This window comes from Lepus europaeus, chromosome 1 (assembly GCF_033115175.1).
Source record: "Lepus europaeus isolate LE1 chromosome 1, mLepTim1.pri, whole genome shotgun sequence".
Taxonomy (NCBI): Eukaryota; Metazoa; Chordata; class Mammalia; order Lagomorpha; family Leporidae; genus Lepus; species Lepus europaeus.
This window is the reverse complement of record NC_084827.1, coordinates 19784113-19798756: the sequence shown is the minus strand read 5'-3', so window position 1 is coordinate 19798756 and position 14644 is coordinate 19784113. Positions and strand designations below refer to the sequence as shown.

At 60.1% G+C, this 14644-nt stretch overlaps 2 protein-coding genes across 2 annotated transcripts; both read left to right on the top strand.

Moving 5' to 3' along the window:
* Positions 1 to 2251: 2251 nt before the first annotated feature.
* ATP6V1F (ATPase H+ transporting V1 subunit F) lies at positions 2252 to 5025 on the top strand. The gene is made up of 2 exons (XM_062198300.1): positions 2252 to 2510; positions 4540 to 5025. Exons 1-2 carry the CDS (start codon positions 2353 to 2355, stop codon positions 4739 to 4741), a joined length of 360 nt encoding a protein of 119 aa, XP_062054284.1. The 5' UTR covers positions 2252 to 2352; the 3' UTR covers positions 4742 to 5025.
* A 539-nt stretch (positions 5026 to 5564) lies between these two features.
* SPMIP1 (sperm microtubule inner protein 1) lies at positions 5565 to 7449 on the top strand. Its single transcript, XM_062198290.1, has 2 exons — positions 5565 to 5985; positions 7315 to 7449. The coding sequence occupies exons 1-2, from the start codon at positions 5565 to 5567 to the stop codon at positions 7422 to 7424; spliced, it is 531 nt and encodes a 176-aa protein (XP_062054274.1). The 3' UTR covers positions 7425 to 7449.
* Positions 7450 to 14644: the final 7195 nt, after the last annotated feature.

Sequence of the window (14644 nt, the reverse complement as noted above, 5' to 3'; positions counted from 1 at the left end):
GGCCCTTTCTCACTTCATCTCCAGAACAGCCCTGTGAGGTGGGCGCAGGATTAGCTGAAGAAACCCGGGCTCAGAATGTAGGTCCTGAGGCCAAAGCCACCCAATGCTACATGATGGGCCCACATTCAAACACAGGGGTGTGCCGACCCCAGGCCTCTCGTGGGCCCGGCCACAGGGGCATCTCATGTGCTCCTCACACACAGCTGGTGCCCGACGCTGGGGGTGCCTGTTTGTTGGAAGGGAAGAGAAAGGAGTGGTCCTTTCCCCTTCAACCCCCTCATCTCACAGAGTCCAATCTTTCCGGAACATTCCTCATGTCATTCAGCTGCACGGGCCAGAAACTTGGGAGTCACCTGGGTGTTTTTCCACCTTGCTCTCCACACACATTCGACTCAAAAACCAGTTTTGGGGGAGGGTGTTTGGCATAGCTGTTAAGATCCTGCTTGGAACTCCTGCATCCCATGTTGGAATGCCTGGGTTCAAAACTTTACCGGCTTTACTCCCAATTACAGCCACTTGCTAATGCAGACCCTGAGAGGCCACAGGTAATGGCTCAAGTAATTGGGTTCCAGTCACTCACATGGGAGACTTGATTGAGTTCCTGGCTCCCAGCTTTGGCCTGGCCCAGAGCTTACTTGCTTGCTCACGTAATCTCTCTCCCCTTGTCACTCAAATAAATAAAATAAGCAAAAATCAGTTTGGGAACAGGTGCTTAGCCTAGTGGTTAAGACACCAAACTCTGGGCCCAGTGCTGTCACATAGCGGGTAAAGCCGCCGCCTGCAGCACCAGCATCCCATATGGGAGCTGGTTCAAGTCCCAGCTGCTCCACTTCCAATCCAGCTCTTTGCTATGACCTAGGAAAGCAGTGGAGGATGGCCCAAGTGCTTGGGCCCCTGCACCTGCATGGGAGACCCGGAAGAAGCTCCTGTCTCCTGGCTTCAGATCAGCCCAGCTCTAGCTGTTGCAGCCATTTGAGGAGTGAACTGGTGGATGGAAGACCTCTCTCTCTCTCTCTCTTTCTCTCTCTCTCTTTCTCTGCATCTGCCTCTCCATAACTCTGCCTTTCAAATAAATAAATAAATCTTAAAAAAAAAAAAAAGAAGACACCCAAATCCAAGGGCTGGCATTGTGATGTAGCAGATTCATGTCCCAGCTGCTCCACTTCCAATCCAGCTGCTTGTTAATGGCATGGGAAAAGCAGCAGAAGACAGCCCAGTGTTCGGTCTCCTGTCACCTATGTGTATGTGGGAGACACAGATGAAGCTCCTGACTCCTGGCTGTGGCCTGGCCCACACCTCAGACAGGAAGACCCAAGCTGAATTCCCGGCTGCAGCGTCCCAACAACGCAGACCCTGGGAGGCAACGACTCCAGTAACTGGGTCCCTGCCACCCCCAGGGGAGACCTGGGTCACATTACCAGCTCCTGGCTCTGGCCCAGCACAGCTCTGGCCGTTGCAGGCAGAGAAAGGGGGCTCTCTCTCCATGTCTGCCTATAAAACAATTAGGTTTTGTCCATTCTTCTCCAGCCACCTCCTCTATGACCACTGCTGGAAATCGGCAGCCATCTCTAACCACAGAGGCATCCCAGTGTGCTCTCTGCTCTTGCAGCCCCGCCTCTGTGCACCGCAGTCACACGGGCAGCTCTAGAACCGCTGTCCTCAGGGAAACCTCCAGATTCTTTAACTTCTCCTGAATGCCCTATACTCTCCAGTGTAAGTGTTTTTTGCCTTACTTTGAACGCTTAACATGGGTGCAGGGGCCCAGGCACTTCAGCCATCTTCCGCTGCTTCCCCAGGCCGTGCAGGGAGCTGGATCAGAAGTGGAGCTGCCCGGACTCGAACCAGTGCGCATTTGGGATGCAGGCGCTACAGGCGGATGCTCAGCCTACCACGTCCCAGCACCTGCCCCTTGGCTTAACTTCTAATTCCATTCTCCCACAAACTTTCTGTATTCAGTATCTGTTAACTATGAGTCATGGCTACATACATACACACATGATACAGACATGTTCTTGCCCTAGAGAACAGCGAGTGCCGTTTCTCCTGAGGGGTCCCACAGCGCTACTTCTGCTGAACGAACGAACTGACGCAGGAACGAACCAAGCAACGCCAATAGGAAGCCGTGAGGCCGCTCAGCCTTCTGGGAATCGTAGTCCCCGGGTTCGGTCTCTCTTTATGGCGCAGGCGTATTCAGGTTGAGGCGGCCTTGCTGTCAATGCGCATGTCCTGGAGGCGGCGTGGGCGAACTGCGCATGTCTGGAAGGCGGGGGCGAGGCCGACCCGGCTACAGGTGCGGAAGCTGGGGTTCAGTGACTTCGGGAGCTCGGGGCCGCTCTCTGCGCCGCGACCAGGATGGCGGGGAGGGGAAAACTGATCGCGGTGATCGGAGACGAGGACACGGTGACTGGTTTCCTGCTGGGCGGCATCGGGGAGCTTAACAAGAACCGCCACCCTAATTTCCTGGTGGTGGAGAAGGACACGACCATCACCGAGATCGAAGACACTTTCCGGTACGGTCGCCTGAGAGGCCTGAACGGGCCCTTCTGCCGACGGGGTGGGAGCGAAGGGGCGAGGGGCGGCCGTCCGGGGACCGAGGTGTCAGACCCCGACCCGAGGGCGGGCCTCCTCACGCCGGCCTGGAGGCCGCGGCGCCCCCCGTCCCCCGTTCCCTCTTGCGACTCGGTGGGCCTGAGGCTGTGGCCGTGACAGGTCCGCGCGCTCCCTCTCACATGACCGTGTGTCAGGAAAGAAGGGGAAGAGAGCTGGTGACGGGCACGGCCGGCTGCGAGCCTTGCGGGCTGGGCTGCTTTGCGCTCGGTGCGCACCCGTGGGCTTTCTCCTACTTCCAAATCCTCTAGGGGCTCCCAGTCGACCTGGAAGGTGGGGGTACCCAAAGTCAGGGCTGCTCACACCTTGCACATCCTCGTATCCTGCCCTGGGTCAGGGGCGACGGTCGCAGCTGAGCCTTTTAATCCGCAGGTGTCCGTCCTGGTGGCTAGAATGGAGCTGTCCTGGTTCCTTCACCCCTTTCCTTTGCCGAGTCTCAGGAATTCTCTCACTTGTTTCCCCCTAAACAGCCCAGCCCACAGCTGCTGGCTGAAACCAGTTCCTGCTGCCCGGGGTACCTGGGGCTTTGCCCTGGGGAGGCAGCTGTCAGCGGATCACCAAGCAGTCTGGCAGAGTGACCCGGGTTGTCATGGGACAAGGAGGAATTTTACTCCAAGGATTGTCCATGTTTCCAACCAAAAAGAACCTTCGAGATCAAGTGTGGCCGGGCACAGGGTGGGTGCCCGGGACGGAGCTCTTCCTGAGAAGTAGCACACGGGCCATCACAGGCCAGGGCTCCGCAGGGCCAGGGCCATCTGTGCGGAAAGTGCGAGCCCTTTGGTGCTGAGGTTCCTTTTCCCACCTGTGCTTTGGCCTGGGCCAGGCACCCCGTCCTCCTTCAGCACGGACCTGGCGACCTTGAGGTCCCCTGGGTCCTGTTTTTTGAAAATGTACTGAATTTGGTTTCCTCTGGATGTTGAATGCCTTCATGTGGTTTTCAATTCAGTTTTTAAAAGGTATACATTGAGGAGCTTCCTTCCACACGCATACCCCCTCCCTCATTATCTCCCTGCCTGCTCCTGTAGACAGCCATTTAGCTTCTGCCTGATCACTCTCCTAGTTCTTTATGCAGATAGGAAGGGATGCATAGGAGCTGGCGCTGGGGCACAGCGGGTTGAGCCACCACCTGTAGTGCTGGCATCCCAAGTCCTTGGGCCCCTGCACCCATGTGGGAGACTCAGAAGTTGTTCACTCAGCCGTTGTGGCTATCTGGGGAGTGAACCAGCAGATGGAAGAACTCTCTCTCTCTCTCTCCTCTCCTCTCCCACTCTCGCTCTGACTTCCAAATAAATAAATTTTTATTTTTTAAAAAAGGGGGGTACACATATATTCTTTACTTTTTAAAATAAAGGTATTTTTATTATCCAAAAGGCAAAGAGAAAGAGCTATCTCCCATCTACTGGTTCACCTTCCAATTCCAGTGAAGCCCGGGGCTGGGCCAAGCTGCAGCTAAGAGCCCAAAACTCCATCCAGGTCTCCCATGCAGGTGATAGGGACCCAAGTGCTGGAGTCCTCATCTGCTGCCTCCCAGGTGTGCACCCACGGAAGCTGGAATTGGAAGCGGAGCCGGCACTTGAACCCGGCGCTCCAGCAGAGGCTGTGGGTAGGCCGAGTGGCGCCTTAACCGCTGAGCCGAATGCCCGCCCCACACGTATTCCCACCCTCCCCTGTCTGATAGCAGGGCAGCACCCTGAGCGCACCCACGGACACCCTCATCTTCAGCTTTGGCTCACTCGGAAGCTTCCCAGGCAGGGGCGGTACCAGCGGGCCCTGACTGACAGAACCCTGAGCCCTTGAATGACATTGATTCTGGATCAAACAGCCTCCACCTTCCCCCTGGCCCTCTCTGCTCCCTGGGTCACTCCTTTTCCTCACAGTTCAGAGGGGGCGGCCGGGAGCTGCCCCGGACTCGCTTCTCGTCTCTCCCGACAGGCAGTTTCTCAACCGGGACGACATCGGCATCATCCTCATCAACCAGTACATCGCGGAGATGGTGCGGCACGCCCTGGACGCCCACCAGCGCTCCATCCCGGCTGTGCTGGAGATCCCATCCAAGGAGCACCCCTATGACGCTGCCAAGGACTCCATCCTGCGCAGGGCCAGGGGCATGTTCACCGCGGAAGACCTGCGCTAGGAGACGCCCCGCGGCCCTCAGCCCCTCCCACCCTTCCAGGCCTCTCCGGGGCTTGTCCTCGGCCCCTCTCTGAAGTTTCAAGCCTCCATTTCCAAGTCTCCACTCCTTCCCACCCCAGGGAGAGGCTGTGTGAGGTGCATCTAGGTTGTTGGGATGCTGCTTTTAAAAGCCAGGCTGGTTAGGGAACAGGAGGCCTGACCATCTTCTCTCTCCACTACCTCTTCCCCGTGCTGTCGCCCAGTGTTGTTGTCCATGTTAAATTAAAGTAATATTCTGGCTTCTGTCCAAAAGCTGGGGCTGAGTACTGGACAGGAGGGGGGGGATGAGGCTCCTGGGGGAGACGAGCTTGGCAGGGGTGGAAAATGTTCCACCAAGGACCAGGCGTGGACAAGCTGGACCAGGAAGATGTGCCAGGAGGCCCTAACCCAGGGACCGGCCCTCTGGTTCAAAAAGACCAGCTGGGGGTGGGGTACGAGGCTTGAGCCCAGTCTGTGGCTCCCCCACCTCAGTCTGCACTGGGCAGAAGGGGGCCTGAGCCGAGGGAAGTTAGCAGAAAGCACTGGAAACCTGGGAGCCGGTGATACCAGATCCTGCCTGGGGCCAGCAGTGCCGGCTGGTGTCAGGATCTCAGCACTGGGTCCGGGCTCCAGGCTGCCTCAGGAGCGGGGCGTGTGAGGTCTGTGTGGGCGCAGCAGGTGGAACCCTGGCCCTGTGTGAGGTGAGGCCTGGTTGCCTGGTGACTGCCCCAGGGCAGCCGCCTGCTGCCAGCAGCAGTGTGCTTGCTGTGCTCGCCCTTGGCACGGCTCCCCCACCCCCTGCCGCCATGTCTCGGCAGCTCAACATGGACACGCTGCGGCAGAACTTCTGGAAGGAGGACTATTTAAGGGAGAAGATGTTGCGCTGTGAATGGCACCGCAAGTACGGGTCGCTGGTGAAAGCCAAGCAGAAGGCTAAGGCCGCAGCCCGACTGCCCCTCAAACTGCCCACCCTGCACCCCACGGCCCCACTCGCACCCCCTCCTGCCGCCGGAGCACTCCCTCCCAAGGCGCCCAGCCCTGCCGCAGAGGCTCCTCTGCAGTCAGAGATGTACCCGGTGCTGCCCGCCACCCGGGCCCTGCTGTACGAAGGCATCTCCCATGACTTCCAGGGCCGCTACCGCTACCTGAGCACGCGCAAGCTGGACTTGCCCGAAACTCGCTACCTCTTCCCCATCACCACCAACTTCACGTATGGCTGGCAGCTCGGTGAGCCCTGACCCCCGCAGGTTAGGCACCTGCCCCACAGCAGCGCCAGGTGCCAGGGAGCGGGCACATTCAGGGAAGGGAAGGTACAAGAGGGACAGGCACCATGGAGAGGTCTGGGGGCTCAGGAGAAGCCTCTCGGGCCTGAAAGCTGAGCGCTGCATGACAAAGAGAAGGGGATTTTATTGGGAAGCCGGTGGAAGGTTTTAAGCAGTCCTGATTGGCTTTTTTAAGAGTCACCCCAACTGTTCTATAGGGAATGGCTTTTTTTCTTTTTCTTTAGTGAGAATTGGAGACTGGCTGGTGAGTTAGGCATCTGTGTTGAGTTATCCTGGCATGAATGACCGTGACCTGGGCTAAGGCTTAGCAGTAGCGCGGGAATCCAGGGTACTCTGGGGGAGGAACACTCAGTGGAACTCACTGCTGGACTGAGTGTGGGAGTAAGGAGCAGAGGGAGTCCATGGCGGTGCCCCGGTGTGGCTGGAGCTGCCGTGAAGGAAAGGGTGGGCGAGGGCAGGGCTGGAGGGTGCGCTGGCTCCAGGTCTGGGCTTAGGTTCCAGTGAGACAGCTGTGTGCATCAGTCTGGCCCTCAGGAGTGAGGTCAGAGTTGAACGTACAGTCAAGGGTAGTCATTATAAATGCTACTTAGAGCCGTGAGGCCAGGGACGTCAGCTGGGGTGCCCAGGCTGCGGGGATCCGATGGGAGGGGCGGCAGATGGGAGGCCAACTGTCTAGACCGAGTGTGTTTTCTGAGGCTGGGAGGAGAGGAGCCTGGGGAGTGGCGAGGTTGAGATGAGTCAGTGTGTGGGGAGAGGAGTGGGCCAGCAGGGCTGCTGGGTCCCTTGGCTCTCTGCTCCTGAATCTCAAGTGAGACTGTTCAGTCCCGGTCTCCACCACGGGAGTGTCTGTGCAGGAAGGGGAGGTGGCTGGGCTCATCACCATGGAGACTTCGCCAAAAACTTCCCGCATCTTCCCCAGCTCCTAAGGGTATAATTAAGGGAGCCACCGCTCAACAAAAGCAGATACTTGATGGCAGCTGCACCTCTCCCAGTGCGTCCCTGTGAGGGGGGGCCCCTCCCCCGGGAGAATGCTGAAGCTGTGTTCAGTGGTGGCAGGCAGCTGATCCCGGGCTGCCACCCTGCCATCCTGGCCGCATCCAGTGTCCACTCCTGTATCTCCTTGTAGCCCGCAGTCCTCACAAGTTCTTTTTATTTCTTTACACAAAGTGCACACAACATGGACAGGGTCCTGGGCTGTGCAGACAGACGGAGCTCCCCTGCTCTGTCAGCCTCTTGCCCAGGAACCCATTCCTGGCCCCTGGTCTCTTCTCAGGCCCCCCAGTGAAGCAAGAACTGGTCTCCTGCAAGATGTGCCGCATCGAGTCGTTCTTCCGCAAGAACGGGGCCTTTGCGCTGCTTGACCCCCGGGACCTGGCCCTCTGACCCTGGGCCAGGCCCTGGGCTTAGGACAGAGAAGAATAACAGCCTTGTGCTGGGGAAGCTGCCCTGGGTCTGTGTCTGCTCCCCCCGGCCTGGGGCTGCGTTCTGAGCCTGCTGGGAACCATGTCTGACCTGCAGGTTGCCCTCTTGCTTTTTCCTTAACTCACGCCCCCTTAATCACTCCCTGGAGGACCCGGCAGTGGCCAAAGGGGGCTGGGAACGGGGAGCGCTATTCTCCGGGTGCAGGCTCCTCAGCTCCGGGAGCCCACAGGAGTTCCTGAAAGTTCTGAGTGTTCCTAGGGAGAGAGGAACCGTCGTCCAGATGCCAGGGGAAGGGACCCCTCAAGCTCCCACCACCCTCCCTGACCGCCCCTCACCTGGCCCTGAGGGCCCGCAGCCTCCAGGTCCTCTCGCGGTGCACCTGTTCCAGCTGCTCCTGCAGAGCGCGCCGCCGCCTGGCCGCGTCGTCCTGCACGGTGAGAGCACTGAGCGCCATGGGGCCGGCAGGGGGCAGCACCCGGCCCTGGTGCCGACCCCATCAACCTCAGCGTGGAGGGCGGGGGGGCGAGCCCTCCAGAGGGACCCGCAGAGCTCGGCACCGACCCCTGCCCGAGGTGCTTGCCTGCGGTGGGAGTTGAGTCCGGCTGAGCGGGAGCCCCAGCGGGTGAACCCGGCAGCGGCGGTTCCTGGCGAGGCGGAGGCGTTCCAGGACCTGGGGAGGCTGCAGTGAGCAGGGCGGCCGCCCCACTCGGCGCCCCGACCCCCGCCCTGGCTCAGGACGCACCCGGAGCCGCTGCTGCTCGCGCTCCCGCCGCCGCCGCCTCCTGGCCGCGCCGTGCAGCTCCAGCAGCCGCTGCAGGGCCACTTCCTGCTGCTGCGCTGCGCTCGCGCCCACCGACACCCCCTCGCTTCCCGGGGGTGCCAGGCACGAGGCCTCGGGGCCGTCCTTGTGCCCCCCGAGGGCGCCTGGCAGCCTCGTCTCGTCCATCTCCCGCTCCGGCGGCGGGTCTCGCCGCAGCCCTGGGGGCCCCGGGAGAGCCGCAGGAGGGAGTCGCTGTGGCCCAGAGCCTGCCGTGCCCAGTGCCGCCAGCGTGGTGGGTCCTGGGACCGGGAGCCGCTGCCCGGCCGGGGGTCTCGGGGCCGGAAAGGGAGGGCGGGCGGTCCCCGGCTCCGCCAGGGCAGGTGCTGACTGCCGTCTTGGCGCCGGCTGGGTGGTCCTACACTGGGGGCCTGGGCTCTCCCGTCCCTGGGGCTGTGGGTTCTGTTCTCCCGGGGACGCGCAGAAGTTCCTCAGACGGCCGGGAGCGTCGCCCCCCTCTCCTGAGGACGGCCCCCTTTGTGGGGCCCGGGCACTAGTTCCTCTTTGCCTTTGCCAAGTCCCTCTGCCCTCACCCCGGGAGGCCTCTGCCCTCAGACTCTGAGCAGCCTCCTCCCTCTGACTCGGAGGCAGGTCCTTCTTCACCACTTTGTCCGGGTCTGCCCCTGGCCCCTTGGGGGCATCCTGAGGCACTAGCGGGCCCTGGGAGGGCAGGCCTGAGGGCCCTGGGTGCCCCTGCGTGAGCCTCCTCCCCTCTGGGCCCTGGGACGGTGCTGGGTGGGGCTCCCGCGTTGTGGGCTCTGCCGGGCGGCCGTCTTCCCTCTGGGACAGGTCCTGGGAAGGAAGAGCACTTGGGGCCCACGCTTGAACCCCCAAGCCCTGGGGAGCCCAGCGACCCCAGTGACGGGTCCTTGCCTGATTCCTGAATTTGCTCAATCCAATTTATGTGGTGCAAAAGGCGCCTCACTTCCTCACCACCACCCCCTCCCCAGCCACGGGAGGCAGCCCCGCTGTACCCCAGCAGCCTCCTCAAGGGACCCCAACCCTGGAGGACCCTCACCCAGGCCACTTGAACCCTTTCACCTTGAACTCTGAGTTTCCCAGCTCCCCGTCGCCGCTGCTGGTGGTGGTGATGGGCTTCAGCTCTTGTAAGCAACCTGAGGGAGAAAGACCCCTGCTGGGAGCCCACTGCTCCCATCCCAGCCCCTCACACGCCTTCCACCTGAGCTGGAGCCCAGAACCCTGATGGAGCAGTGCCCCCAGGGCTGTCACAGCTCATCATTCCACCCGTGGTCACACAGCCTGCCATGCACCTGCTGCCAGGTGAGCACCCGTGGTCACACAGCCTGCCATGCACCTGCTGTCAGGTGAGCCTGTCTCCAGCGAGCCCAGTCTTCCTATTCCTCCCAGCCAAGGCAGAGCGCTATAGAGGAACCTGCATACCCTCTTCCCCAAGACCACCAGGGAGCCGGGGCCGCCTGGTTAGAGGGCCACCCCACTTTGTCCTGGCATACCCCTTCAGGCCCGTAAAAGAAACACACCACTGGATATTCCTTACTTTGTGCTGTTATGAAGGAGCATCGTCCTTATCCAGTTGCTTCTGACAGTAAAACCATGAAATGTGGGGCTGAGCCTGGCCTACAAGCTGCAAAGCTTCATAATCAACAGAAAAAAATCTAAAAAGCGTGAGACCACATGGCTGCTCCCGGCAGCTGTGGAGGAAGGCAGGCTGTGCTGCATCCACAAAGCATAGAGCAGGGACCTGGGTTCCTAAGGCCCTAGACTGGGATCTGTCACAATTGTGTCTCGTTCTCCCATGCAATACAGAAATGTGTGGATTTCACAGCTCATCAAAGGGGTGTGCTCTCTGTGAAAAATCTCAGGACCGGCGCTGTGGCATAGCGAGATAAGCCACTGCCTGTGATGCTGGCATCCCATATGGGCACTGGTTCAAGTCCTGGCTGTTCCACTTCCGATCCGGCTCTCTGCTATGGTCTGGGATAAGACCATAAGAAGTGCCCCAGACCATAAGAAGATGGCCCAAGTGCTTGGGCCCCTGCACCCACATGGGAGATCCAGAAGAAGCTCCTGACTCCTGGCTTCAGTTCAGCTGCCATTTGGGGAGTGAACCAGCAGGTGGAAGATCTCTGTCTCTCCCTCTCTCTGTAACTGTCTTTCAATTAAATAAATAAATCTTTAAAAAAAAAAAAAGCTTTTGGAAGAAATTTTTGGACAAATGAATCTTAAAAGACTTGCTAGCCATTAGGGATTTCTTGCTGAACCATGACCACAACCCCGCAGCCCTGGAGAGAATGAATTTCTCCAGTAATAAGGTTTTCATTGATATCTGAGTTCCCAAGTGACAGAATACTTGTGAAAACCTTTCTGTCCATCAAGATGCCGGCCAGCGCTGTGGCTCACTAGGCTAATCCTCCGCCTAGCGGCGCCGGCACACCAGGTTCTAGTCCCAGTCGGGGTGCCGGATTCTGTCCCGGTTGCCCCTCTTCCAGGCCCGGGAGTGCAGTGGAGGATGGCCCAAGTGCTTGGGCCCTGCACCCCATGGGAGACCAGGATAAGCAACTGGCTCCTGCCTTCGGAACAGCACGGTGCGCCGGCCGCAGCGCGCCAGCCATGGCGGCCATTGAAGGGTGAACCAACGGCAAAAGGAAGACCTTTCTCTCTCTCTCTCTCTCTCTCTCTCTCTCTCTCTCTCTCACTGTCCACTCTGCCTGTCAAAAAGTTAAAAAAAAAAAAAAAGATGCAATGCATGAGGGAAGAACTAAAAACAGATGGCTTCGGTAGATGTGTGATTTATTATTTAACAAATGACATAGGAGTCTCTTTCATGTAACTTAATATGTCAAGCACTGCAGCCTCCATGCCACAGAGTGCTAATCGCCTCTCTGGCCTCGCTCTCCCGCTAGGCTGTGATCGCAAAGATGGTGACCAAGTCTCGCTTGTTCTCTGTAGATGCCCAGTGCCTGGCTAGAAGGTGGCAACCTAGTGGTCTAGACTTGCTCTCCATGTCCCCCTCCCCAGCAGCCAGCATCGGCCCTTCCCCGTGCTCTCCCCAGAGTCCCAGTTTAGCCTCAGCATCGGTGGACACGGTGCCTGAGACAGGACCAGTCAGGTGGGCTTGGCACGTAAAATCAAACCTGCCTTGGCCAGCGCCGCGGCTCACTAGGCTAATCCTCCGCCTGCGGCACTGGCACCCCGGGTTCTAGTCCCAGTTGGGGCGCCGGATTCTGTCCCGGTTGCTCCTCTTCCAGGCCAGCTCTCTGCTGTGGCCTGGGGAAGGCAGTGGAGGATGGTTCAAGTGCTTGGGCCCTGCACCCCATGGGAGACCAGGAGAAGCACCTGGCTCCTGGCTTTGGATCGGCGCAGCGCACCAGCCGTGGTGGCCATTTGGGGGGTGAACCAATGGAAAAGGAAGACCTTTCTGTCTCTCTCTCTCACTGTCTAACTCTGCTTGTAAAAAAAAAAAAAAAAACAACTGCCTTGCCATCCCCGGGTGCCTGGGCACCCACTGAGGGTGAAGACTTCCCACCTCCCAGTCTGGTCTCACCCAGTCTGGTCTCACTGCCTCAGCCCTGGGGGCTCTCCTGGCCGCCCAGCCCCACCCGCCAACGTACCAGGTGTGGCTCCAGGTGTGGCTTCCGCAGGTTCGCCTGGGCTCTGGCACCTGGGGTCTGCGTCACTCCTCGCTGGACCCAGGGCTGGGGCTGGGGCTGCATCTGCCGCCTGCCCCCTGCAGGAGTTCAAGGCTGCACCTCTGTGGCTCCGTGGGCTTTGGGATGAGAAGGGAGCCCACTCCCCTGCGGGCTTCTGAGCCTCCCCACCCTAATGGCCAGGGTGGCCTTTCCCAGCCCCACTACTGGACCCAGGAGCTGGAAGTCAAGGTTATTGTGTCCAGGGGCTGGGAGGGGGGAGGACAATATGGGTGCAGCTGAACTGAGAGCCCAGGAGGACCCAGGAGCTGCATGGAACAAGAAGGACCCAGGGCAAAGGGCCCAGTTCTTGGTCACTTTGTGTGGCTGCATAGGGGAGTGCTAGGGATCCAGGAGAAAGACTCACCCTTCTGGGAGCTGATGGTTCTGGCTCATGGAGTTCCCGGCCTGGGGCAAGAGGTGCAGCCCAGAGGCCTGGAATGGTTGTGGGGGAGCCCTGACCCACAGGGCAGCTTCCCCCAGTGTGGCCGGCACCTCTCAGGCGGGCCCCTGTGATCCCTGTCTTCTGGTGCCCAGGCCCTCGTGTGACCTCTCCCCTCTGTCCTCCACACCAGGGAGCTTGGGAATGACCCCTCCTGGCCACATGAGTCCTGCTCAGGGATGTTGGCTGGACCCTTGCTTCGTGGTCACCACTAACACCTCCTCCTGGTACAGTAGAGGATGTCTCTGCCCAAGAAGGCGACCAACCTGCCCAAAGGGACCTGGACAGTCCATGACTGAGCTGGGGCTGGCGTGCACTTTCCTCTCTCAGCTCTGTCCTGGGCCCAGGCACCATGCACCTCTCCTGGAGGGGGAGCCCGGCTCTAGCCCTTGGAGGGAGGGCCCGAGGCGGAGGCTGCGCTAGGTCACAGTCTCAGGTCACCAATGACCTCTGCCTCTGGGACCCTCCCTCCAGTTGCTGTCACCCCTACCTACAACCGCACCTGTTGCCGCATGATGCACCTGCTCACCAGTCGCTCCACGTCCCCACCGGCCCCACCACGGGGCTGGCTCCATGCACGCTGGGCCTGGTTCCTCAGATTGCAGAATGGGGCTGGACGGGGCCAGAAGAGGCCCAGCCCTGCCCCAGTCAGCAGCTCCAAGTCCCACAGGAGCTGCAGGAAGAGGGGGCACCAAGGCAGGATGAGGCACCCCCATACCCCACCACCACACACCCCAACCAGCCTCTACCTGCTCCTGGGCCCGCCGGCTCCACTCCATCTGCAGCAGCACGGTGGGCAGCTCCAGCCCTGAGCGGCAGCCCTGGAGGAGCGGGGAGGGGGACTCAGACCCCCACTGTCCTCCTCTGAGGCGGTGCCCTGCCTCTCCCACCTGCCGAAGTGCAGCCAAGAGCTGGCCCAGACCCAAGGGGCGCTGGAAGAGATGCTGGTACAGAGCCAAGGCCTGCCGGGGGCTGCAGGAGAGCCCGAGCCCCCTGCGAGGGGCAGCCTGCGCCATGGGCAAGCGGCTGGGGCAGCCGGCTCCTCTGTCCTCCTAGCCCTCCCTCTGCTCTGGAGAGAGGCGGGAGCTGCAGGAGAGGCCTGCCGCCTCTCAACAATGCAAGTCCTGACACCTGACACCTGAGCCCGGCCCCCCAGGGACTCTGGCCAGCCTGCCGCTGAGATCCTCCTGCCTGCCTTTCTTCTAATGATGAGAGAGAGAGAGAGAGAGAGAGAGAGAGAGAGAGAGAGAGAGAGAGAAAGCCCTCATCCCAAACAGAGCGGCAACTGGAGTCCCAATTGCTCTGCCTCTGATCCAGCTCTTTGCCAATGCACCTGGGAAAGCAGTAGAAGATGGCCCAAGTGCTTGGGCCCCGGCACCAGTGTGGGAGACCCGGAAGAAGCTCCTGGCTCCTGGCTCTGGACTGACCTAACCCTGGTTGTTGTGGCCATTTGGGGAGTGAACCACAGGGTGAAAGATCTCTCTCTCTCTCTTTCAAATAAACTTTTTTTTTTAAAAAAAGTGAGTATGAGCAGTGGGAGGCCCCACGGTGGGGAGCCCAGCCCACGCAGGTCTCCTCGACGCTGTCTGTCCACCTGCTCCGCGCTGGCCACAGGCCACTCCATTGAGTCCTCCCCACACTCCAGGTGCGTGTTACCATCACCCCCCTTCTCAGATGAGGAGAGTATCTGTGTAAGTTGTAACGAGGGAGGGGCGCATCGAGGAGCTGGTTCAGGGGCCTCCCTGGCAGCTCTGCCTACAGCCTTGTCGCCACTCCGCGAGGGGATGGAGCAAACCCTCCTTCCTGGGCCCCGAGCAAGGACAGCCAGGCTAGGTGGGGTGCTCTTGCTGGGGCTCGGCCAGTGTGCTCCCTGGAGCTCTGAGCCTCCACTCCGTATCGGGATACAAGGGACTGGCAAGGAGAATGGGGCACCCCCGGTCGGTCCCCCAGACACCAAGGTCACAGAGCTGGGACCTGGCAGAGCCCTCAATTCGGGACTTTTTCTGTTTCAAGCCTGCGTTCTCTCGGCTACAAAGATGTTTTCCCAAGCTGCGCGTGCACCGCCCCCACGTCCTTCCAGGCCAGGTGCGGTTGTGAAAGCACACTGGCACCTGCTGCGCAGGTCCATCTGGGTCTCCGAGGGGCACGTGAGTGCACGCCCATGTGTCTGTATTTCATCACAGTCTGTTGTCCCCTGCCTCTTAGAAAGATCCAGAAGGAGCCTGAGCACTCGATGCCACCAAACCAAGAGGAACAG